At 38.4% G+C, this 27,264-nt stretch overlaps 1 protein-coding gene across 1 annotated transcript in view; it reads left to right on the top strand.

Annotated features, from left to right (window-relative positions):
- HDAC1 (histone deacetylase 1) overlaps positions 1–27,264 on the top strand; it is a 279,346-nt gene that overhangs the window by 159,944 nt on the left and 92,138 nt on the right. Inside the window, exons 6-7 of the mRNA XM_067135243.2 lie at positions 5,411–5,660; positions 5,759–5,817. Of these exons, the coding sequence (XP_066991344.1) occupies positions 5,411–5,660; positions 5,759–5,817 (309 nt within the window). The remainder of the gene's footprint in view (positions 1–5,410; positions 5,661–5,758; positions 5,818–27,264) is intronic.

The following is a 27,264-nucleotide window of genomic DNA, read 5'->3' as shown; positions in this document are numbered from 1 at the left end:
TGCTCTAATCTGCTTGTCATATTCATACCTTGGTCTACCCCTACCGTTCTTACCACCTACATTTCCTTCAAAAACCAGCTGAACAAGTCCTGGGTGTGTCCTATCATTCTATCTCTTCTTCTCGTCAAATTTAGCCAAATCGATCTCCTCTCGCCAATTCGATTCAGTATCTCATTTGTGATTCGGTCTATCCATCTCACCTTCAGCATTCTTTGTAACACCACATTTCAAAAGCTTCTATTCTCTTTCTTTCTGAGCTAGTTATCGTCCATGTTTCACTTCCATACAATGCCACGCTCCACACGAAAGTCTTCAGAAACATCTTTCTAATTCCTATATCAATGTTTGAAGTGAGCAAATTCCTTTTCTTAAGAAAGCTCTTCCTTGCTTGTGCTAATCTGCATTTTATGTCCTCCTTACTTCTGCCATCGTTAGTTATTTTACTACCCAAGTAACAATATTCATCTACTTCCTTTAAGACTTCATTTCCTAATTTAATATTTCCTGCATCACTTGCCTTCGTTCGACTGCACTCCATTACTTTTGTTTTTGGACTTATTTATTTTCATCTTGTACTCCTTACCCAAGACTTTGTCCATACCATTCAGCAGCTTCTCGAGATCTTCTGCAGTCTCAGATAAAATAACAATATCATCGGCAAATCTCAAGGTTTTAATTTCCTCTCCTTGGATTGTGATTCCCTTTCCAAATTCCTCTTTGTTTTCCTCTACTGCCTGTTCTGCGTAAACATTGAAAAGGAGAGGGGACAAACTGCAGCCTTGCCTCACTCCTTTCTGGATTGCTGCTGCTTTTTCACCGCCCTCGATTCTTATCACTGCAGACTGATTTTTATACAGATTGTAGATAATTCTTTGTTCTCGGTATCTGATCCCAATCACCTTCAGAATCTTAAATAGCTTGGTCCAATCAACATTATCGAATGCCTTTTCTAGATCTATGAATGCCATGTACGTGGGCTTGTCCTTCTTGATTCGATCCTCTAAGATCAGACGTAAAGGCAAGATTACTTCACGTGTTCCTACATTTCTTCTGAAGACAAATTGATCTTCTGCCAACTCAGTTTCAACTTGTTTTTCCATTCTTCTGTAAACAATACGTGTTAAAATTTTGCAGGCATGAGTTACTAAACTAATGATGCGGTAGTTTTCACACCTGTCAGCACCGGCTTTCTTGGGAATAGGTATAACAACATTCTGCCAAAAATCGGATGGGACTTCTCCTGTCTCATACATCTTACACACTAAATGGAATAACCTTGCCATGCTGGTTTCTCCTAAGGCAGTCAGTAATTCAGAGGGAATGTCATCAATTCCAGGTGCCTTGTTCCCATTTAGGTCGCTCACAGCTCTGTCAAACTCTGACCTCAAAATTGGGTCTCCCATTTCATCAGCATCAACAGCTTCTTCTTGTTCCAGAACCAAATTATCTACATCTTCACCTTGATACAACTGTTGGATATGTTCGTGCCATCTTTCTGCTTTGTCTTCTTTCCCTAGAAATGGCTTTCTATCTGAGCTCTTAATATTCATACACCTAGATTTCCTTTCTCCAAAGGTTTCCTTGATTTACCTGTATGCAACATCTACCTTTCCTAGGACCATACAACCTTCGACATCCATGCACTTCTCCTTCAGCCAGTCTTCCTTAGCTACCTTGCACTTTCTATCCACTTCATTCTTTAATCGCCTGTTTTCTTTTCTGCCCTTTTCATATCTGGCATTCTTGTATTTTCGTCGTTCGTCAATTAGGTGTAGTATCTCCTGAGTTATCCACTGATTCTTAGTTGATATTTTCTTCCTTCCTAACATTTCTTCAGCAGCCTTGCTGACTGCATTTTTCATGACTATCCACTCTTCCTCTATTGTGTTTCCTTCAGCCTTTTCATTTAGTCCTTTTGCAACATGTTCCTTGAAACAATCCCTCACACTCTTTTCTTTCAACTTGTCTAGATCCCATCATTTTGCATTCTTTCCTTTCTTCAATTTCAGATGGCATTTCATGACCAACAAGTTGTGGTCAGAGTCCACGTCTGCTCCTGCCTAATCATAATGAAGTCTATTTGATACCTTCCAGTGTCCCCAGGTCTCGTCCACGTATAAAGCCATCGTTTGTGGTGTTTGAACCAAGTATTGGCAAGGGCTAAATTATGATCAGTGCAGAATTCAACCAGCCGACTTCCTCTTTCGTTCCTTTGTCCCAATCCGAATTCTCCTACTGTATTGCCTTCCCTTCCTTGGCCTACCACTGCATTCCAATCTCCCATCACAATTAGATTCTCGTCACCTTTTACATATTGTATTAAATCTTCTATCTCTTCATATGTGCTTTCGATTTCCTCATCATCCGCTGAGCTAGTAGGTATATAGACCTGCACTATTGTGGTGGGCATTGGTTTGGTGTCTATTTTGACGACAATAATTCTTTCGATGATGTGGATGTTGATTCCCATAGGACCATTATATTGGTAATAATTCTTTCACTATGCTGGTCATAGTAGCTTACCCGCTGCCCTATTTTCTGATTCATTATTAAACCAACTCCTGCATTTCCTCTCTTTGATTTTGTGTTGTTAATTCGGTAGTCGCCTGACCAGAAATCCTGCTCTTCCTGCCAACGTACTTCACTTATACCAACTACATCTAAATTTAGTCCATCTATCTCCCTTTTCAAATTCTCTAATCTACCACAATGATTCAAACTTCTAACATTCCATGCTCTGACTCGCAGAATGTCAGTATCCATCTTCCTGATGATCGCCCCCTCTCGTGTAGTCCCCACCCGGAGGTCCGAACGGGGGACTAGTGTACCTCCGGAATATTTTACCCGGGAGGAAGCCATCATCAGTACATCATTCTACAGAGAGAGCTGCATGTCCTCGGGAGTTAGTTATGGCTCTAGTTTCCCGTTGCTTTTAGCCGTGTAGCAGTATCAACACAGCTAAGCCATGTTGAGTGTTATTACAAGGCCATATCAGTCAGTCATCCAGACTGTCGCCCTTGCAACTTCTGAAAGGCTGCTACCCCCCTTTCGATGAACCATTCCTTAGTCTGGTCTCTCAACAGGTACACATCCGATATGGTTGCACCTGCGGCTCGGCTATCTGCTTCATTGGGACACGCAAGCCTCCCCACCACGGCAAGGCCACATGGTTCGCAGGGGAGGAGTCACAGTGTATGTATTGAAAATGGCAGTTGTATATTGGCTGGTGAATCACACAGGATGACAGTGTACAAGGTTTTGTGATGCTGTGCCTTCAAGTTCTAATTAACCCTCCAATACTCGCTCGGGGTAATAAATTACCCCATCCTTTGGAATACGGCCGCCGATTTTTTTCTGTCATGTACTGTACACTGAGCTGTTGTGTACCTTTCAAGGACACTGTGTGGTGCCTCCTGAGTTGTCCATCATAAATCTTCGTCTGTCAGTATGTTTCTGGCAGTGACACAAAGTTGACTGGGGTAACATATTGCTCCATGCAAGCACTGGCGGAAGTAAATTGGCAGACTCATGTTTTGTTAATTTTCATTCTTGCGGGTGTGTTTATTATGAGAACAGCTAGCTACTTTAGTATAGACGGTAAATATGAGCCGTGATATAGCCGGGAAGATTAGCAAGGACCAGGAACAAATTCGTCAGATCTTTTCTGTATTATGTGACAAAGAATTGGTGGATTCCGATGACGCCGGTGAAGGGGACAACAAAGGAAGATCAGAGCATGATTTACTCTCAGAACAGGATGTTAGTGACTTCCCTGAAGAGAACTGTGCCAATGCATCAGGGAGTGAAAATGATGACGTTTCAAACAGGCCCTGCCAAAACTACATATATGGACGTGATGATGTGACTAAATGGAGCACCGTAGTGCCTCCTAAAACATTTGTACTCATGCTGACAACGAAGATTCATTGTACTGTCCTGGGTCTAGGCTGAAAACACGTGGCGTTACGGATCCAATTACATTGTTTAATTTTTTAATTGATGAAAGCTCAACTGCAATGGAATTGGTGAAACCTAGGACAGCCGTTAGAGCAGACCAAATTAGTTTGCCTCGCAGTATCAGATTGAAAGCCTTGAAAATGAGTTCAAATTGTAAGGAAGAAATTTTTCAGTCCTTTCTGGCTCCATCCTTGAAGAGAAAGACACCAGGATCTTCCGGACGATGTGCTGTATGTCCTAGAAGTCGGAACAGGAAAAGCGGAAACTCTTGTGTGCTGTGTGAAAAGTATGTGTGCCAAAACCGTTTCAGTCCCGTGTGTGAAGAATGCCTCAACAAGAAAACCGATAGTGACTAAAAGAGACAAAACGTAAGTGTTCAAATACGTTGTAATGAAGTGTGATTGATTTTCATATTTCTTGTTTTTAAGACCACAGGAACTCGAGTGTTGTTATGAATGAGATTGTCTGCTTTGGAGTTAGGCAAACTATCTGTTTTCTGCATGGTGTATATATTAATGGCAATAATAGGAGTTATATTAATTTTGTTTTATTCGTTTATAGGGCCCTTAGTCAGGTGGGTCATGAAAAGAGCATAATTTCATTTTTAAGTTAAAGTAAATATACATGAAAGAATGGGGTAATATGTTACCCTGCGTGAGCACTAGCGTGTCAAAACTCTGCGCGAGTACTGGAGGGTTAAATAAGTGGATGCACCTTGCTTAACGTGCCCCAGCTCCCTTGTTTAACAAGCCTTACTTTTCTGATCCCTGACAGAATTTATTGCAATAAATGCGAGGAAGTGTCTGTAATAGACTTTGTTTTTCTTCAGATTTAGTCATCTGTCATGCCTCAGAAATGCATTGTTCACCCCAACAACGTTTGCTTTACATGTGCCATGAAATCATTACTGTGTATAATCACTCAACACTAGTAATAGTACCAGTAGTACTTTGGCTGTCCACTTCAAGACCAAGATAAAGGTTGGGCACTGCGTGTTGTGTGTACACCTTGTTCAACTTTTTTAGGGGACTGAGAAAAAAAAATGTCCATGTCCTTTGTCATGGCTGGAGCTGAAAAACCACAGTAGAGAGTGTTATTTTTGTGGGAATATTCAGAATGCTGTACATCCAAATCTTGACTACAATAAGATCAGTCCCTCACAACAATCACTTACGATTCTAAGTCCTTCAGAGGAGGAAACAAATTTATTTTGTACTATCTTTGGAAATTAAAGCATTCTCATCGTGAATACATTTCAGAGATATCCAGTTCTAAGCCTGTTGAGGTTTGGCACCATCCTATTTTTTTTTTTTTACTTATTCTCTTTTTCCTTGGATTTAAATTCTTGTTGTCTGTTGTCAAGGTGTAAAATTTGGTATTCAGTAAATATGCAATAATGTACTCCTGTCTCTTAGAAATGTAATTATTATACTTCTATTTCTGTTTCACCTAGGGCATGGGAAATGCGTTGAATTTGTGAAGAAGTACGGTTTACCTTTCCTTATGGTTGGAGGTGGAGGCTACACAATACGTAATGTTTCAAGGTGCTGGACGTACGAGACATCAGTAGCACTTGGAACAGAAATAGCTAATGAGCTGCCATATAATGATTATTTTGAATATTTTGGTCCAGATTTTAAATTACATATCAGTCCTTCTAATATGGCTAACCAGAATACACCTGAATATTTAGAAAAAATCAAGTAAGTTCTATAGTAGTTGGAATGAACAGTAAATTATTTTCAGCCTGTTGTATTTATAATCTTCAGTATTCTAATTTATCTTCAATTTTTTTCTTTAGAACACGGTTATTTGAGAATCTTAGGATGCTTCCTCATGCACCTGGAGTTCAAGTGCAAGGTATGTTTACTCCCATTGGTTGTTTGTAATATTCTTGCTCTGAATATACATATATACTTTCTCTTCAAAAAAACTGTTAATTGTAAAACACTTAACATGTAGGAATGGAATTAGAATTAATCTAGAAGCACGGTACCATCTGGCATGAGTGGGTCATAAATTTTGTAACACTTTAATGTATTCCTTTTTTTTTTTTTCAATAAGAGCATAGTTGAGTTTACATTTCTTACTAGTTACATACTCAGTTCATTTCTTATTAAGCAGAGGGAACAATTTACATATAATGAACATCTTTGTATTTGAATCTAAAATATCTTTCTTTCTTTCTTTCTTTACTTCTTTATCTTCTTAGATTTTTTATCTGTTATAAATTATGTGGTAGATCTTTGTTTACTAAGTTCTTAGGATGAAATGAAAACAAGGAATTCAAGAAAGGAACCACCAGAATTTTGTGTGTGATTATCAAGAAAAGTCTGAAGAGGATGCTGCTCATGTTTCAACATTATGAAAGCTACATTTCCTAAGAAATTGATTTGATAATCTTGTTGTTTTGGTCCTTACATAGCAATCATTGCTGTTAATAGATTTAGTCATCTTCTTAGTTACTTCTTAGTTGAAAGGACAAATATCCCAAGGAACATACTGTAATGTGTTGGCGGGGTAAATAAATAAATGCGTACAGCACCTGGTAGCAACCTATTTCGAAGATTCATTAACTTAGCACTACAATTACAGATTTACACACACAGACAATAGCCGAGCTTACAAGTTACACAAGTACACTTACACACTTACGGTTCGCTCTCTCTCTCTCTCTCTCTCTTTTAGTTTCTCGTAGGTTCCATCTACAATGACACACACACATACACAGAGTCATCGATTATTTACAGTACACTCTCCCAGCCACTCAGCCAACAGCGCTGTCACGGTCCACAGCCTACACGTCAGCCTCGCAGGTCGGGATAGTATCCGCTGTTCACTCAATCTGTCGAACCCTGTTCGCAGTCTCCACACGTCGTCTCCTAGTGTTCCCTTCTTCGCCGCTCCAGAACACTCCAGGTTCTCCTCCAGCAACCAGCCTCAAGGGACACACACACACGACATCAGGAAAACAGGAACGAATCCTCAGCTCCACAGGCAGATACTTCATCAGGTTGCATTCTCCCAGCTAACTCAATCTCGCTCTCACTCACTCACTAACTCTCACTCTGACCAATTCTCACTGACCCCCCTTGCAGGCAAGTAACTGCTCTTATATACCTGCGCCAGCCCTTCTGGAATAGTCCGGATGTTCGATGGATCGAGGAACCTCGCGAAATAGAAGACTCCAGATTAATCTTCCAGTCGTTTCCGTTGTCCTCTGCGGCGCGACCACGGATACAAGTGAGAAGGGCCGGCCCAGCGCTTGAGTGATGCTCGCGGATTGGCGCGCTCGAGCGTAAGGGGGGTGGAGCGATGGGTGACGCCCCCGGCGCGTAGCGAGTTAGCATGGCGGACTCTACAACCATTACATTGCCCCGAGCAGCTCCACGATTCGCTGCAATACAGTTTGTTCTGTTGGCCACCACCTTCCCATGGGGGATCCGCTGGGTCCGGTCGACGGTGTCCTCGTTCCCATTGGTAAAGATCAGCAAGTCCTCGCGTGGCAGCCGGAACTTCAATGGTTTTCCTTTCGTCCACACCCGCGTCTACTTTCAGGGCTTGAGCGCCTTCGTAGTCCTCTGGTGTGATGTCCGGGACTGGTTTGCTCGTCCCAGGTTTAGCCCTGCTGGATTTCCTCTTCTTCCGAGGTGCGGAATTTGATGTTCGTACCGGCACGCAGCTTCGTGCCGGAACAAGTGTCCTAGTCAGGTGGCATCCTCGTTCGTTGGTCATCGGTTCGTCTTCCATTGCTGCTCCGTCCCCTAGTAGGGGTCCCTCCAGCCGTGCCGTTGCAGTTGCCTCTTCGTAGTTCTGTTTCTTGCCGATCGTCCTCCCTGGACGGATCTCAGCGCCACGTAGTTTCTCACAGGCGTCAGCCGCCTCGAGCTTGGTGTCACCTCGCGATAACTCTTCCACAGTCACGTCGCCTAGTCGCTCGATCTCGGCGTCGATTATCCGCGACGTTATATCTGTGCGCTGAGTCCTCTCCTGCGACTGGACTCGGTAGGTGGCTCTGTTGGTGGACACCGCAGCGTACGTCGAGCACTCCCATAACCTCCTCGTAGGTCGAACTTGGCTGGGGGCTGCGTTGTACACATAGTCCAGCGATCGGATATTCGGCACTCTTCCTGGACGTCGATCCGGTCTCGAACTGGGTCCGGCATGTTTTCTTGGAAGTAATCCCGTCGTCCCGTAGGGTTTCCAACTTTACGATGGTGGAGCCGCCGTCGCTGCTAGCAGGATTCATTCGCGTCTCCACAGCCATCGTTTCCGCACGCAGGGCACTCAATTCCACCTCTGGGCCTCGAACTCCGGACTCCACAACCGCGAGCATCTCTTCGGATACCTTCTCGTCCAGTTCGTTGCCATCCCGCACATCGTCATCGTCGACCTCTTTTTCAAGAGAGCGCACTTCGTCTCCTGACTTTAACTGCTCACTCTTCCGTTCAGTCAAATCGGTTTTCAGCTGGTCCGGGTTTGACCTCCGCTCAGATCTCAGTTCACTAATGAGTTCGCCATAGGAAGATAAGATTTTGTTTTCAAGCTCACTAAACTTGCTTAGAAAAATCTGAAGCTGTTCGAAATTCATTTCGCTAGTAGATATTCCTGTCGACTACAAAATTCGCTACCAGGTACTCGATTCTGACGCCAGTTTTTACGTAACAGTTTATCCACTAGTTTATCACACTTGTCCATCCCACTTCTGACGCCAGTTGTAACGTGTTGGCGGGGTAAATAAGTAAATAAATGCGTACAGCACCTGGTAGCAACCTATTTCGAAGATTCATTAACTTAGCACTACAATTACAGATTTGCACACACACACACACACAGACGATAGCCGAGCTTACAAGTTACACAAGTACACTTACGCACTTACGGTTCGCTCTCTCTCTCTCTCTCTCTCTCTCTCTCTCTCTCTCTCTCTCTCTCTCTCTCTATCTCTCTCTTAGTTTCTCTTAGGTTCCATCTACAATGACACACACACACATACACAGAGTCATCGATTATTTACAGTACACTCTCCCAGCCACTCAGCCACACAGTTAGCGCTGTCACGGTCTACAGCCTACACGTCAGCCTCGCAGGTCGGGATAGTATCCGCTGTTCACTCAATCTGTCGAACCCTGTTCGCGGTCTACGCACGTCGTCTCCTAGTGTTCCCTTCTTCGCCGCTCCAGAACACTCCAGGTTCTCCTCCAGCAACCAGCCTCAAGGGACACACACACACGACATCAGGAAAACAGGAACGAGTCCTCAGCTCCACAGGCAGATAATTCATCAGGTTGCATTCTCCCAGCTAACTCAATCTCGCTCTCACTCACTCACTCACTAACTCTCACTCTGACCAATTCTCACTGACCCCCCTTGCAGGCAAGTAACTGCTCTTATATACCTGCGCCAGCCCTTCTGGAATAGTCCGGATGTTCGATGGATCGAGGAACCTCGCGAAATAGAAGACTCCAGATTAATCTTCCAGTCGTTTCCGTAGTCCTCTGCGGCGCGACCACGGACACAAGTGAGAAGGGCCGGCACAGCGCTTGAGTGTTGCTTGCGGATTGGCGCGCTCTAGCGTAAGGGGGGTGGGGCGATGGTGACGCCCCCAGCGCGTAGCGAGTTAGCATGGCGGACTCTACAACCATTACAATACAAAGAACCAAGTAAATGAATAACACTGTTAAGAGCATTCTCATTTTTGTCATTGTAACGAATGCCAGTTTAACAAAAGGTTCGGAATGTTTAACATCTTTTTTCTTCAAAATATAATTGAAATTCATCCTGTTTTAATCGCTGGGTATTTCGCACAACATGTCTTTATGCAGCTAATACCAGACGGCACACTGTACAACACACAGGCGAAACTACCCGATTACAAATCAGGGGAAGGTAAGCAAACACATCACAATTCTGATGCGTGGGCTGCCTACCGAACAGCATGTTAAGGTTATCTTATTCAGTTTTGGTGTACCGGTACTGAACATCATTATGTAAGATTAATTTCTTATACATAAAAAGCAAATTAAAGCCAATTTTCTATTAATAAAAATATCTTCAAATATTGGGGTGCTGGATTGGATTACAGTATTTGCGTTTACAGGATACTGTTCAGGTAGCCATTTTCCATATATGTACGGTATTGGTTGAGCTGGATGTCGATTTCATAGTAACCAATATATTTACAATCAACCAATGAACATTACGGTTTCACATCTCTACCTTCAGTACTGCATTTTGTTTATTCATGTCTCATGATGATGTTGTTTATCTTTCATTTGTGAAGCAACATGTGTGCCAGTTAACTCTTTCACCAATATGGATCAAAGGAAGCAAAAGCATTTTTCTAAAAAGGAAAAAGTGAAGTGGAGAAAGGAGGAAAGAAAGGAGAAATAGCAAAGAAGTATGGCATCAGCCCTTCAACACTATCTACTTTCCTAAAACAGAAAAGTAAGATAGAGCAGAATATTGATGCTGATGCCCTTGGCCCACAACAAAAGATGAGGCTCTGAGGAAGTGGGCAAAACCGTTTATATGTGGTTTGTTGAAATTTGGACCAGAAACATTCCTGTCAGTGGCCCACTGTTATGTGAGTGTGCACGATCCTTTGCACATTCACTTGGATTTCTGGAATTTATGGAGAGTATTGGTTGGATTCATAGGTTAATGCTATTAAACATAGGAGATATTCAGGAATAATAGAAAATAATCATAAATTCACAGACATTAATAGCTACATGGAATTAATACATTTAACCCATTCATGAATGTTTTAGAAAATTTAGAAATATATCTTGCACAGAAAAATAGTTTTCATGCGAGTTTAAACGAAAAAATTACAGATGAAAATCCATTATATAAACTAGCATATAATTATTTAGGAAAGAAAAGAAGAAAGAGTAAGATTTAAAGAGATCCAGTATATTCAAAAAGTTGCCATTGATGCTTTCACGGCCCGTACTTATAGACATGATGCTGTATAGGCTTTTGGGCTTGTGCCATGTCAAGAAAATAAGGTGAAATTCTTTATGTTTCGCAGGGAACTGTGCCCTTCATCCACAGAAGAAATCTCAACTGTTTAGGAAGCCTTTCGTGTGGACAGTCAAGATTTCTTCTCAGGACGCAGGGCACAGTTCCCTGCGAAACGTAAAGAATTTCACCTTATTTTCTTGACACGGCAAAAGCCTATACAGCATCATATTTAAAAAGTTTTTCTTATATCTGTGATGTCTTATCATTCCTCCCTATTCAACCAGTATTGAACAACTGATTGATTAATCATTCTATCTGTAACACACAGATGAATATTTAAAGGTCAAAGAGTAAGTAAAGAGTAAATTAAGAAGGTATTCTAGGATCTGATTGCAGAAGATGATGTTTACTGCTAGGGGTTTTAGTGAAGATAATAGAGAAGTATGATAGAGCATGTTGTAAATGACAGACATTTCTTTATTTTCAGACTAGATTATATTCTCTCATCAGATTGTTTTTGTTATAAATTAAATTTACCAATAAGATAATTTAATTTTATTTAACAGTCTTCATGATGACCATTTTAATATGTTCGTAATTCCAAGTGTACAGTTAATATACTTTTTATTCACTGATATGTCGTCATATAAAAGTTCTCTTTTAAAATCAGACTAAACAAATGAAAATTGTTACATTGTTTTATTCATTGATGTTATAAATCATATATATTATTTCAGTAGTATAGATCCCTTTTACGGTGCTCGCAAGTAACCGATCGTGACAAATGATCGTTCAAATGAAAGAGAATAGACATTAGCAGTGACGAATTGCACTCTCATTTCATAAATATTGATGTATTTCTTTAAAAGATGAGTTTAAGAAAATTGTACGAAGTGTGTGATTTGCAAATACTGTTGCTGCAGGAAAATAGTACCATTATTGCTGTCCACTTCACATTTTGGCTGCTGAGACGCCTGTTTTTTGTCATTATAATATATTGTAATTATCATTTAAGAAAAGAATTACAGTAAAATCAAAAATTACTTCCGGAACATTCGTCAGTATAATAATGCACTTGCATTTGCTTCTGTTGAAGTGGATACCATAAATGTTAAAAAATCAAAGATTACATTAAATGGTAAGTAAGACTGTCTAATATTGTACTGATTTGTGTATTGTATTCCTTAGTTCACCAGTAGTTCACCAGGGGGCACTCCACCACATACTTCATGAACATGCGAGATTTCTCGCACCGGTCCTCTAGTCTTATATAAAAGCTGTGTTTATGAAGTTAGGCTTTGACAGATCAAATAGGTTTATATTATTGCTGAGAAAGAGAATGTTTGTTTTTCTCTAAACATTTGCGATTAAAAAAAAAATAAATGAGACATTAACATAAAGTGTATTGGCAAGGCGGATATTTCCTCCAGCATCCTATTTTAAACAGTTAGTTAATGAGATTATACAAGCCAATACAGGAGTCAATAGCACCTATTATGGTCAAATTTATCAACAGAGAACCATATAACTAGTCGTGATCTGAGCTAGTCTGTGATAATCTCCCTTTCTGCATACAGTGTGATTGCTTCGTAAATGGCGGTAATCATCGGTTTAGTTCATTTCAAATCTTCTGTATTAAGTGTTGAACAGAAAATTTTTGTGTGCTGTAGATCTTTTAAAGCATGAATCTACTGGGAGAAAGACAAGATAATTCTGCAAACAATTTACTGGATCACAAGTACTAATTTGTTATGGAATTAAGAAAACTTCAATAAATTCAAAACTGTGGGTTCAGTGCTGAACAAAAAAAAAAAAAAAAAAAAAAAGTTAAAGAACCGACTGTCTTAACTGATGAAACAATTCAGGATAATTATGAAAGAATGAAGTGATCCTCACCCCAAAATGTTGTTTATTATTATTATTATTATTATTATTATTATTATTGTTCTTCTTCTTCTTATTATTATTATTATTAACAAATACATTGCAAATGGGAAATATCCTGGTGACAATGGTCACTTACAGTAATGTAATAATAAAGTTAACATAATTACCCAATAGCAAACAAACAAACAAAGAAGCAAACAACAAGAGTACAACAAGCAAATCCATGGAAAGAAAATATTACAAGAAATAATACTAGTTTAATTTTCTAAATCCAGCATCATCATATACCAATTCACAAACAACTTGTACTTAATACTACAGCTTACAGTACTATAGGTTGAGCTTGCTACTAGCTTAACACTACAAGTGATAATAAAGTCAACTTAAAACATAACTACCCAACAACCACAACTAGAGTACAACAAGCAATTCCACAGAAAAAAAAAATATTACAAGAAATTCTACTAGTTTAACATTCTAAATCCAGCCTTATCGTTTCGGAAACTGGGTCAGCAAAGATAAGTTTCATATTCTTCTGCATGGCGGGTCGCAAGAAATCTGAACTTTAATATGCCTTACAAATTTACTCAAGTATGAAGTTTAAGCCCACGTGATCCAACTGTAAGAGAACACAGTCTGTCACAGTGGTAGACTAAGGTATATCCTGAATTAGTGCCGTTCTCCGATAAGGCATGGACATATAAATTCACCAAATAACTGCTATTGGTCATGTGAGAATTCAAGAATAATTTATGAAACTCCACTTTATGACCTTAAAATAGGAATTTGGTGCATTATTAAAGCTAAAAGAATCAAAGGCCTTTTTTTTTTTAACACCCCCATTAATTCTGACCAGTACACAGAATTAATACTGAATAAATTTTTTCCTCAACTGACTGAACAACAAGAAAGGTGCATGATGTTTTTAGGGGCAGAATAATTAGTGTAGGTTTATGCCAGCTCGCTCTCAATATTTAACACCTTATGACTTCTATTTATAGGATAGTTTGATAGATAGAATATATAGATGTAACCCCTGCACCATGAAAGAACTGAAAAGTACAGTTCACACAGAAATTTTGAATATTTATAAGGCTGAATTGCATAGTGTGAACTGGATTAATCATCACATGCTACAACACTTTTACAGGCTGGGAAATAGCATTTTCGACACTTACTATAATGGGGGGAAAGTTTTATTTTTCTATCTGATCAGTTTAGTGCATTTCATGTCTTCTGTATTAAGTGTTGAACAGCACATTTTTGTTTGCTGTAGATTTTAAAAAGCACGAATCCACTGGGAGAATTAATTGAACCTAGGCTTCTTGCACATAGTCTAGCCATTAGATACTGTGTATCACCAGTTCTCCAACTCTGCCTGTAAACATTATGATGGTGAAAAGTTTTCCATCAGTGGGACTTGAATCAGCTGAGGCTGTACCTTAATTAAGACCACAGCTGCTTCCTTCCCATTCCTGTCCTATTGTCGCCATAAGACCTATCTGTGTCGGTTCAACATAAAAGCAAAATTATAAAAATTGAACTAGCTGATCACAGTGTCGGACCATATAGTCTTGGTACCTTGTTGATTGTGACCACCAGGCAGACCAGTGAAGAATATGTTGTTAATAATAATATTTGTTCTGTGTCCCACTTACTACTTCTATAACCTTTGGAGAGACAGGAGTTCTTTTATGTGCCAGTAAATCTATTGATACGATGCTAATGGGTTTGAGCACCTTCAGTACTACCAGACTGAGCTCGGATTGAACTTGCCAACTTGAGCTCAAAACCCCAACAGAAAGTGATACTGTAGATGATTGTGAAGATAACAGTGTGCCCTCTCTTCTCATGCAATGTTAGCTGTGTCAATAAACACTATCACATTTCAGCTACTAATGGAAGTACAAGTAGTGATAGTTTTGATTTTCTGTATGAACTGGAAAAACAGATCGAGATGCTCCATAAGGAAAATGCTAAGCAAAAATAAAAATGCACAATGAATATTGAATTTTCACGACCGCATTGTAATCGAAACTGACTTTCAACGTATTAGGTCGTGTTACATACATGTAGTACGTGTTGAAGAGATGTTAGCCGGTTTTGCGTCGGTTGTGGGTTCGGATCCCACTGGTGTCCGGCTGGCCATTTTTGTTCTGTACTTAACATCTCTTCAACACGTACTACATGTACGTAACACGACCTAATACGTTGAAAGTCTGTTTCGATTAAAAATGCACAACTTTTTTTTTTTTTTTTCAAAAAGAAGGCACTACACTGTTTGGGTAAGCAAGTGTTTACTGTATATTGAAATATCAAAGTAATAGTAATAAATAATAAATAGTAATAAATAAGTGGCTTCCAGTGTCAATAAACAATGGCTGAAGTAATTTAACAGTTATATGTGCATCCATTCAGAAAATTGTTTACTTCAATGCGTATCAGCGTATACTGCTGGATACTGCAACACCCCCTAACAATGGTGATGAATGACGTTAGGATGAGAACGTCATAGGCAAGTGTGCACACAAGATACATTTAAAAAGAGCAAATAATTCATAATAAATCAGATAATAACACAACAAAATTTACAGGGAAGCAAGGAAGAGTGCAGGAACCTAGCCATAATAATAAATTAGAGGAGGGGATCAAGGTACTATGAGGCAATTCACCTCAAAATGACACCAAGATTTTCAAAAAATAAAAATAAAAATAAATTAATAAATAATCTTTACAACTATACTCCAAATTTGAAAAAATTAAATAAACTCTAAGGAATAATGAAACTTGCAAAAAAAAAAAAAACAAAAAAAAAAACACACCACAATATTAAGGAGTCAATATTCATTAAATAAATGACTTAGTTGTAAATAAATTCATATCCATAATAACTAATACCTTTCTTTCCCCCCCCCCCCCCAAAAAAAATACTGATGCATCAGCTTAGCTTAACAATTACCCTTGTTAAACACGTATTTGAAGTATATTAATATTAAATGAATTTAAAATTTAACACAGAAAAAAAAAAAGGTTGGATGGTAAATCGAGGGCCTTTGACAGTACCCCAGTGGAAGCTGAATTCCCACAAAACCCACATAAATGAAGGTCACCCGAGATATCACCATTAACTTAGAATACAACAAATACTGACCATAATGTCCCCACAGCAAGCTCTTAGAATACAACAAATACTGACCATAATGTCCCCACAGCAAGCTCACCCAGAATAATAAATACAACCCAGATAAAACCAAAATTTAAAATCACAAAGTCATGTTAAGGAGAGACAATAAATTAAACACCGGAACATAAATTAAAGGAGCGAGCCAGTTCACGTAACATCACCAAGATCAAAAAATAAACACACAGTTTCAGAAGAAAACAATTCATAGTAGTATTCACGGAGCAATCCACAAGATGTTGTTATCGCACCAGAGACAATCACCATAATCCCCAATAATCAGTTACATAACCGACAGGCACGAAGAGATAACAATAAGCAGAATAGATAAGATAAGAACCAGACTCTATATCTTTCGCATTAGGGTTGTCCAAGCCCTCGATTACGTGAACACGTTACAATGGCATTGTTGACCTACCGTTAACATAAATGCGGGTATAATAAAATAATTAGAACAAGGATCTCATTAAATGCCTGCAATAGGAATGAAAAATAAACTAACTAAACCCAAATAAATATTCCCTAAAAGATAAAACAATTTACAAATTAATGAATATAGTAATAATAATAATAATAATAAAAAGAAATTTAAAAAATTTAGAAACTAGTGTAAGCGTAGTGTTCGTTCGAACACGGGCAATGAAATGCCTAAACATACAGAAAGATGTACGAATAATTTAGATGAGAATCACAACAAAATCACACACCGTTACGTGTACCAAACACATGGCACAACAGCAAAAATTTCCAAATAGGAATGGCACACGCATCAAACAATGGCCAAAATCACACGCAAAAATGCAGAAAACAAATAAACCCAAGGGAAAATCAACTTTCAATCAAGGCAGAGGAGAATTTTCAAATTACCTAGGCAATAAGCATATAACAACCATCAAGGGTTATGAATTTCGTATTGTTGGTCCGTATTGAACTGAGAATAACATATGAATAGTAACACAGTAAAGGTTTCCACCTATTCAATACTAATATGTATTTACAATATTATAAATTACATGGAAATTACATGGAACTACATGAAACTAGTTCCATGTAATTTATAATATTGTAAATACATATTAGTATTGAATAGGTGGAAACCTTTACTGTGTTACTATTCATATATAACAACCATACACAAGAAAAATAATGAGCACAAGGAAATGATAAAGGCGTACTTACATTAATCCATATATGCCTAGGTAAGGCAACCGTGTTCTGAACTATCACTACAACTCACCAGTTAGAAATAAAATTTACATATTCACATCATTACAACTACACTAAACCAGAAAAAGATTTAAAGAAAACTTGTTCCCTGTTGGGATAGTTCTAGCCCATCACCCAATACCAGTTTGAGAATGCATAATATTAGCAGCAGTAGCACACGCCATCGTTCTAAATCAACGTCTGCTTTCAAACACTTTCAAGCGCAGACAGACACACTACATAATCCGCTGCCAGAAGCGGCACGGTCTCGTCTCGGAACTCGCCCTGTCGGGCACCGCCAAAACACACACTGTAATAGCTATGTACTCTCATAGATGGCATAGAAGTCCGTGTAGCCATCCACAATACAATTATACCCTTAGAGATAATAACACACAGAATATCTATGTGACGAAAAGTCACAATTGCCATGTATAGACTGAGTAGATGACCAGTAGGCCAACTGTTCAGAGTGCTCCAGCACTAAATTATCAGAGTCCACCAGATACAAAGTATAGTCACCCACTACTTCAAATAGTGTTGAATTCCAGTCTCAGCTCAATTTACAGGCCCTAGGCTGCAAATACATGGTCCAATAGCAGAATGCAATAATTCACCAAAGATTACTAGTGCCGAAAAAAGACACATTTTAAACATATGTTGCGTAGACAGTAGATTGTCCAAATTGTATCACATAACTAACGTATATTGCTAAATAACGCCTCAATACTGACACACAGTTTGACACTTCATACTCCCTGTAGGTATTAAATAAATAGCATAAAATACAATGCAGTTATCTGAATATCAATAATTAACTTTTCTTAGAATGCTACTTTTTTTTTTTACTGACATTGTATTCTCAGACGCGCCAAGTCTCCCGATTTGAGCGGGAGACTCCCGATTTTTCATCATTCCTCCCGATTTCCCAATCGCCGGGTCCTATCTCCCAATTTTCAGAGCAATGTCCGTAATTTTCTTATTATTTTAAACTCCCGCGGATTTCCTCGTTCTATCGATATATGACTGAGATTGGCTGGTCGATAGTTCTAATAATGATACCAGATGGCAGTACGGGACACAGTGGCCTGTCATATGCTGCTCTTTTGTCTATAATAGTCATTCTCTTTGCAAGCGAGTCAAGCGAGTAACATTCTCTTTGGAGTAACCTAACCTCAGATGTAGCTCACCATAGTCGTTTTACCCGGGGCAAGACCTGCAGAAGTACTCGTGTAGTGCCTTAATATTTGTTTTGGCCAAAATGTCAAAAAAGAAATATGATGCAGTGTTTAAAACTGCTTATAGGGAAGAGTTTCCGTGCCTGAGTGAATCCAGAAAGGGACCAACGTTCACGTTCTGTACTAAATGTAGGTGTGATTTTTCAGTTGCGCATGGCGGGAAATGCGATATACTCAAGCATATGCAAACGAAAAAAACATAAGGAGAGTGTCCAGTGTGTAGAAAGAAACCAGAAACTGAACTTTTCATGTAAAAACCAAGATGTAAATCCTGTGACGAATGCCGAGGCGTTATTTATGTCATTTATAGTAGAACATAACCTGCCTGTAAATTGTGCCGATCACGTGGGACCATTGTTTCGCAAAATGTTTCCTGATTCGGAAATCGCTAAACGATATGGGTGTGCTAGAATGAAACAGCGGCTATGTTTACAGAAATGTGCATGGAAGAAAGGGCGAAAATTGTATCACTTTTGCAGTTGAATGCATTTTCTGTTGCTACTGATGGTAGCAATAAAAGCGACTTGAAGATATATCCCATTGTTGTAACATTTTTTAGGCCTGAACTCAATGAAATTCAGAGTTGTCTACTCTCTGTGCCAAATTTAGAAGGGGATGCTACTGGAGCTAACATTGCCAATCCTTTGCTCTCAACTTTTCGGGAATTCTGCATTCCATTAAAAAACTGCCTAGCTCTTGGTGCTGATAATGCTCCGGTAATGGTAGGATTAAATAATGGTGTGGCAGGATGTTTGAAGCGGGAAAATAGTAACATAATCATCGTAGGCTGCTCTTGTCACCTAATTAATCTTGCTGCCGAGAAGGGTGCGGCATACTTGCCCTTAAATGTAGATGAAAGTATAATTGATATATTTTATTATCTGGAAAGAAGTTCAAAGAGGAAAGAAAAGTTCAGAGAATTTCAGACTATACAACACAGAGATAAGGAAAATTCTGAAGCATGTGCCTACTCGATGGTTATCACTAAGAAGGTGTTTAGATAGGATTTTGCTTCAGTGGGACACTTTGATTACATTATTCAGGAGCGAAATTGTGAGTAAGGATTCTCAGACTTACAAAATTCCTAAGCACAGTTTAAGAGCAGATGCGTCTTGTTTGTCTGAAAAGGTTACGAATTGTCATAACATTTCACGTCACTCCTCAGTTAAAAGGAAAACCCAGTCATCAGTTTCACTAAAAAAAATGAAACTACTTATGACACTAAGAGCCATGCATTGTCACGTGAAAAACGACTTTTCATGTTCCTTTCATCAAATTTACATAAATCTTTTTGCCTTTTCCTCTCAAGTTTTATGGATATCTTTGAGAATCCAAATGCAGCTCTTCAGTCAAGTATGCCGCACATCCACTTAATTGAGGTCAGTTTTGGAGGAACTATTGAAGAATGTGATGACAAGGTTTGTGAAACCAGACGTTATTAAAAGATCCTTCTCTCTTCTTGATGTAGATTATCATACTCCAGCAAATCAAAAGGATGATTGCGATCTGATGATAGGGAATTCTGCGTTTGTTTTAGTGAACACCTTGAAGTCTGAGGAAAAGTGCATATTATTTCTGTTAGAAAGTGTTTCTCTTCATCGTGTGACTACATGGTGCACAAATTTCCATTCAAAGATGTTTTAATTAATTAATGCAGAAGTTGTAAATATTTCTGCTATAAGTAAGGAATCATTTTTTAGCCTTAGATTTTTCATAAACAAGTGTCCGAACATTTTGACTAGTGAAATGGAACATTTGGATAAAGAAACTGATATTCTGCACTCCCAGTTCTGTAACATTCAGCTCGAAGAAACAGACCTGGCAAAAGGAAGAATTGATGTTCAATGGGCATTGGTAGGTCAGATGAAATCAGCTGATGGTGTACTTAAATATGACAGACTTTCTAAGGTGATGCTTGCTATTTTATCAATTCCACATAGCAGTGCAGAATGTGAAAGGATTTTTAGCAGAGTCACAAAGACAAAAACACAGTTCCGATCCTTGCTGTCTGAATAAACTTTGGAAAAACTTTTAACCTTGAAATCAGTTCAGCAAGGCAAGTGCTTTGAACAAAAATTTAGTTCCGAGTTTCTGAAGAGGTCTAAGTCAGCTACTGGTGTGTTGGAACAACAATTAATCGTAATGGGATCACTATGTTGAAGGATGAGAAGTCACATGTTCTTACAGTTCAGGTATGTCCAGTATTTAGTATTCACATGTAAATGATGAAAAATATATATATGGGCAAATAGAATTGTTAATGTATTGAATTGTAATGAATTTGTACATGTTCTGCCATCAGTGATGTGTCGTAATACGTCGCGATTTGCTGCAAAATTTCTCCTGATTTTTCACTTTTGAAAGTTGGCATGTCTGTATTCTTCTTCTTTTGAATAACCCATTTGGAGGGTTCGATGAATCAACTTTGGTTACTTTTCATTGTGTTTGATTTCCTGTGCTTCCAAATTTCCTTCATCCTTCGAGAGAGTCGTTCCTTCTCTTTTAGGGTCCACTTTCTTCTGGTAGTTGGTTTCTTCCACTCCTGAAACGCTGCCTTTTGAACTGATTCTCTAAAACGTGTTCTGTTTTTGATTGTATCTGTTTAAATTCCAGCATTTTTCATGTCTTTCTCAGTTTCAATGAACCATGTGGGTTTAGATTTGTAACTATTCAGAAGTTTGAAATATATGTATATATTTCCTACCATTTGTGCTTTCCCACAATTTATACTTTTTTCTGTTTTCTTGAAAAGTGTAAAAGAGGGGTTGTATTGCGTTTCACTAAATTTCTTTGTTATGGATAGCTGCCCTAATACTAGCAAAACCGCAAAGGTTCAGTCTACTGATGAATCTATGAAGACAGTAGAAATTAAAATGCATTTAATTAATTTTCATCGTAATTTGAAGAATATTACTCGCAATATTAATTATTTTTGGGCAGCTACCCCGATGGATTCTATTTATTTCAATGGCCTTTACTTAAAGTTATACGGGTGGTTTCGTACAATTTGGAGGAAATCCCTCAAAATCGCTGTTGATATATCTCGCAGAACATTTTGTAGGGAGTTGAAAACATTTTAAAATATACACGGAGAAATTTGTGATGGTTTCGCACGCACCAAACAACATACCAATAACTTCCTAGTTATGAATTTTATAATTGTGTTTTAAGTCATGAAAGCAAGGTCCATAGTGCTTCTTCTTTTCTTTGTTAACCTCTTTAGACTGGTTTTTCATCCTGCTCGAATCCAAGTGTTGGATCGATAATGTCACCTTTGTTGGATTTCCTGTCGATGACCGTAATGTCCGCTCATTTAATTGAACTTTCAAATGACGTGCAGGTTATTTCCTCATATACTTCGAACTGCTTTGTATTTCTAAAGCCGTCGGCTATTTTTCTTCTGAGTCTATGGTTAGATCCCTGCACGGATGTGGACATCTGCGGATATTCGCAAAGTTAGTGTCTTGGCAGATACAAACTGTATGGCAGTGCGGATAATTTTGCTGATAATTTCTAAATAATGACGTTTATTGATTTTCACTCAGGTATAGTCTTGTTTTTGTTTGTGGTTAGGCGACCCTTGATATTGGTATGGGAGAATAGTGATATATAAAGAGCCTTGAAACCATAAAGCTGTAAATCTGACCTAAGCCTAACTGGCTCCTGCCCACAATTAATGGAAGGAAGGAACAAAGGTCAATACGTCGGTAGTTGTCGCAAGAGAAAATCCCTCATAAACCTGCGACTGTTGGGGTTCTGGTGCCAGGTGTCAGGCCTATTGTATTATGTTAACAGATCTATCCGTTTCAATACCTTGGGTGTAATATACTGTAGTTAAATATTTAAATTATCTGCGGATAACCATTTTGCTGATGCGGATAACCATTCGCGGATGCGGGTGCGGATGAAGGAAGTGCGGATGCGGATATTATTTTGTATATCCGTGCAGGGCTCTATCTATTGTCTGTTGTTTCTGAAGAGCTCCCCTTTTCGACAAAAATCAAGAACGTGAGGAAGGGTTTCAGTGCCATTGCACTCATGGCAACTGTTATCTTGGCTTCTGCCACTTCAAACTGTGACAGCATTGCAGTTCATCTTCTTTTCATTCTTTGTTAGATTTTTTCCACTCAGAGAGGAGATACTCCTCTGTCACAATGGGGTAAGCTTTTCAACGTTTTACATTCCTTATCATGCAGTTTCTTTATATATTATTTTAACATTGAGTTCATCAATTACTAGGTTAAGATGTCTTAAACTGTTGTGAATTTGAAATATTTGAACCATTGTAATTGCATATTTATGCATAATGCATAATATTGAAGAAATACTTCCCATAAGGCCTCCCTAACACCCAAACCACAGATTGTTCTAGATGAATACAGCATCAAATTTGGGCTGTTATTTGGTATTCCAATTATTTCTTTCACAACACTTTTGACTAACTTATCAACTTCTTCCAGAAAGGCCACATCAGATTGTTGTTAACCCATTATGCCCAGCAGGTCATTTGCGACTGACCTGAAAAAAAAAAAAAATCCTGCCCAGCAAATTTTTTGTTGTTTCACGTTGGTGGCACATTCAGTGTTTGTAGTAAGGTTGCCCACACTGCTGTGTCTCGGTCGGAGTGGTTCCCCCTCCACAGTGCAGTTGCTGCCCAGCAACTATACCCTGTCTCAGGTAACTTGGGAGGTAAAGTAAACACCAAAAACATGTGGTAAATGCGATGTTACTGACTATCTTTTGGTAAGGTGTTAAAAATACTTTACATGTGTTAAGTAATGTTATTTCCATGTAAAAGTTATGTACGTCATGTAAATCCGTTTATCTTCACTTTTAAAAAGTTGTTTAGTTTCAATTTATATTTGATACTCGTGCATTTATCACGATTTAGCAACATTGATCATGTTTGTAAAAAAATATCACAAGTGGCCTGTTTGATATGGAAATTGATGGATTTAGTTAGCAGTGACTACCCAAGGATGGCATATTTTGGTCTCTTCCAGTCACACATTTGTTATGGACTGTTATTATGGGGGGATTCTTTGTACGTATGTAATATTCTTCTAATACAGAAAAACGTTGTCCATACCATGTGTAGGGCTGATGCATTTGACCATTGTCGACCTCTCTTCTTTAAGCTTAAAATACTGACAATTATAAATTTGTATATTTAAATCTCTTTGACATATATTAAACAACATAAAATGAATTCAGTACTAGGGAAATCATTCACCTTCATGATACTCGGGGCAAAGCAGACATTGACATCCCAATTCACAGGCTGTCAAAAACTGCTCACTCACATAAAATCAGTTGTTTAAGATTATTTAATAAATTACCACATTCTGCACAATCCACTCCTTTAAGTAATTTTGAAAGGATGATTGGTTAATAGAAAATCCATTTTATAATACCTCTGAATTCTTAGAAATGCATAATGTTGGTATTAAGTTTTAATAAAACGTGTTTGTTCATTTAGCCCTATTAATATTAAGTACTAAATTATTATCAGTTGACAAAGTCTATTTCATTGTATATGGTCAGTGGCAAATAAAGATACTTGATTAAAGTGCCTTTTGAGAGGAGCAATGTGTCAACAGCAGAACTGCCATTGCAGTATTTGGTAGCAGTTCATTTAGCTAACATACAACCCATGTGCTTTCTGTTTATTGCTGTGTTCCGGGTGTTATTGGTGTGCTAGTGACTTTGCGTGTTATGACAAGTTTCTTTCGTGCTAATATTTGATAATATATCATTATTAATTAACTTGGTAGTTAGTCTTTGTCTTGGTGTTTAGGATTTAGTTAACTGTTTTAATTTACGTTTACATAACCTTTGTTAAAGTTCCGTGTGGAATGAAGATGGGTGAGCTTGGTCCTTCTGATGTAAAGCATAAAAAGGGAAAAGCATTGAGAAGTGGAGAAAAACAGTGTGTTCTCAACTTTTTAAAGAAGTTTAGTGACACAAATCCTGGTAGTACTCTCAAAAATGTGACGAGGTTAGTAGCCGCTATTTCTTAATGTCATCCCACTGCATATTAAGGACTTGTGTGGCGTATATCAAGTAGACGATATTGCATTGCAATCGGTAAGGCAGTTTTAAGGTTACCTCTCTACCATTGTTCTTTAAATCCAATTGAAAGTGCATGGAGCCAAGTTAAGGGCCATGTGGCTAGGAACAACAAAACTTTTACCCTTGCGGAAGTAAGTAAACTGCTGCTGGAAGAGATTGAACTAGTGACCCCTCATTGTTGGGAAAGGTGTGTAAAACTCGTGATTGAGACGGAAGAAAAATGAATGTGGGGTATAGACATTTTAGTAGACAATGCTATTGAACGGATAGTGATAAAAGAAAATGGCTCCAACAGTGATGATGACGAGACGACGATGATATGGACGTCTAGGTCGTGCACGAAGGCAGTTCTCCAAGGCAGCGCGGATTAAACATTTGCCAGATAAGATCGCGAGGCAAGCTGCCCGAATCAGATCGCCATTTTGTATAACAGAAGCCACCACAGGGTTTTAACAAGTTAAACGACTAACACAATTTCTTTCATCACATTCCGAAGAGCAATTCTCGGAAGTTAAACAGTCAACACGGCCTTTTAACCACAAGAATATCACTCAAGGAAGTTATTAAATATAAACAATAAATACCTGAAGACTGGTGCATATGACATAAACTTTCATTCAAGCACAAGTGTTTTTGAATAAGTGCCTTACCATAGACACTTTAGAATATTTTAAAGTATGTTTATTAAAAACAAAGTGTTTAACAGCACCACAGACGCGAATTTTAATTAAGTTATTATTTTCTCACAAATGCCTGAAGATTATTACAAACACGAACTTTTTATTCACGCCACCTAATGTTATCAAAAAGAATTTTACCATAGACGCTTTTAAATATTTTAAATACCATTTCATTTAAAGCATCTAGAACAATAGTTTTTGGATTCCCATGGGATATAGTTTTAAGATCCAATGTGCTTGCTTTTAAATGTTATCATCTAAGATTTTTTTATATACAGCTGAAGATGACCACTAAGTGGTCGAAACATGTACTGTGTTTGTTAATGTATTTTTAAGTTTGCCAAAGGCAAAAGAAATAAAGTATCGATTAGGTGGCTTTTTAGATTAATTTGTTGATTGTTGATATGGAGGAAATCAAGTAACCTATCTTTCTTCCGCAGGCGACATTGGTGAGTACATTAATCTTCAGAATTGTATTGAATATCATATTGATTCATTCTGGTGATTGTATAAATGTTGTATTCTACAACACGCACATGGCCGGACTTGTTATTCTTGTCTCCCAGGTAATTTGAGATACGGTATAGTTGAGTCATAGTGGAACCTGCATCTCGCTCTCGCCGTTATTGGTAAGTAGAGTGGTTAAAAGTGTTAAAATATAGCGTTCAGTGTGTTGATATTGTTCGGGGATATCTGACGCATGTTGAGATGCCTTTACTGTTTCAATATGTCAACTGGTTCTTACAATACACCACGAATAACATAGCGTGGGTCGCAAACGATCCGCTGGGTACAAACCGCACAACAATAATACTTCAGAGTATTTTTGCATTTATATGGTAACAATGCGAGTGCTTGGGAGAAAACATTCTGAATTAGTGTTTTTGAAACAATATCAACCATTCGGAGTACATTTTAACTGTTTATTCTTTAACTAATTAGCAAATTACAGTGTTTTCCTATCTGTTTAATAATCTTTTTCAGGTTGAAAAATCTAACTTTTGCTGAAATTCTTTCAGAGCTTGAGGTATTGATTGTCATGATATTCCTGGAACATCAGCAGATATTTATATCACTCCACCGGATGATATGGGTCCTATTCGTGATGTACTGTAAGAACCAACTGACATATTGAAACAGTAACAGCATCTCAACACGCGTCAGATATCCCCGAATATCAACACGCTGAACACTACATTTTAACACTTTATCTGGGGCTGTGATTAGCTCGGTGGCTTAGCTGCTAGCTTCCACCCCCGACCCCCTCAACCCTTCGCCGTAAGGCTGAGGTTCGAATCCTGGTCGATACTGGGTTGAGATTTTCATCTCAGGAATCACTTGACATCAGGAAGGGCATTTAGTCTTAAACCACTGGTCAAATCCAAAATATGCCTAGATGGCTCCAGCAACCCCAGAAATAAGTGGGATAAGCTGAAGAAAGTTTTCTCTCAGATCCTTCATCTAATAAAATACCATTAAAAGTTACACAGTCTAGATATTTAATGTTTTCCTTCTCTTCACTTGAGGGTATTGATAGACTGTTCATTGTAATAAGTGTTGTATTTTTCGGTTCACCATTCTTAATTACTACTGCATTTGATTTTTGTGGTTTCATGTTGAAGCCAACTTGTTGATCCTGTAATTATAGTATAGTCTTCATCTTTAGTTACCAGGGCAATATCATTGGTGAAGCTCAGCGCTGCCAAATTTTTGAGTTCATCCACATGTATATGTCCAAGTTCTGGGACAATTTCTTTACCATTCATCTACCTTAATATAAAATCAATACTTGCATTGAATAACAGGTGGTAAGGGTGAACCCTGAGCTACTACTCTACATGTATGTATGTCCTTGGTTCATGTCACTGCATCAGTTGTGACATTGACTGTACTGTTTGTCAAAAGTTGTAGTAATAAGGATTGTAGATGTGGAGGAATTTGTTTAATGTTCACAGTTAACTCTAGATGTTATGACCAATTGTATGAAACGAATGTAACACAGCTGTCTTTTTTCTTTGTTTTTACACCATACAGGCAGCATTGCTTACTAGCAAAGAGTTAATGAATGAACCTG

Source organism: Anabrus simplex, chromosome 1 (genome assembly GCF_040414725.1).
Source record: "Anabrus simplex isolate iqAnaSimp1 chromosome 1, ASM4041472v1, whole genome shotgun sequence".
Classification (NCBI taxonomy): Eukaryota; Metazoa; Arthropoda; class Insecta; order Orthoptera; family Tettigoniidae; genus Anabrus; species Anabrus simplex.
Note: the sequence above shows the minus strand (reverse complement) of the source record. Positions and strands in the feature narration are given on the sequence as shown.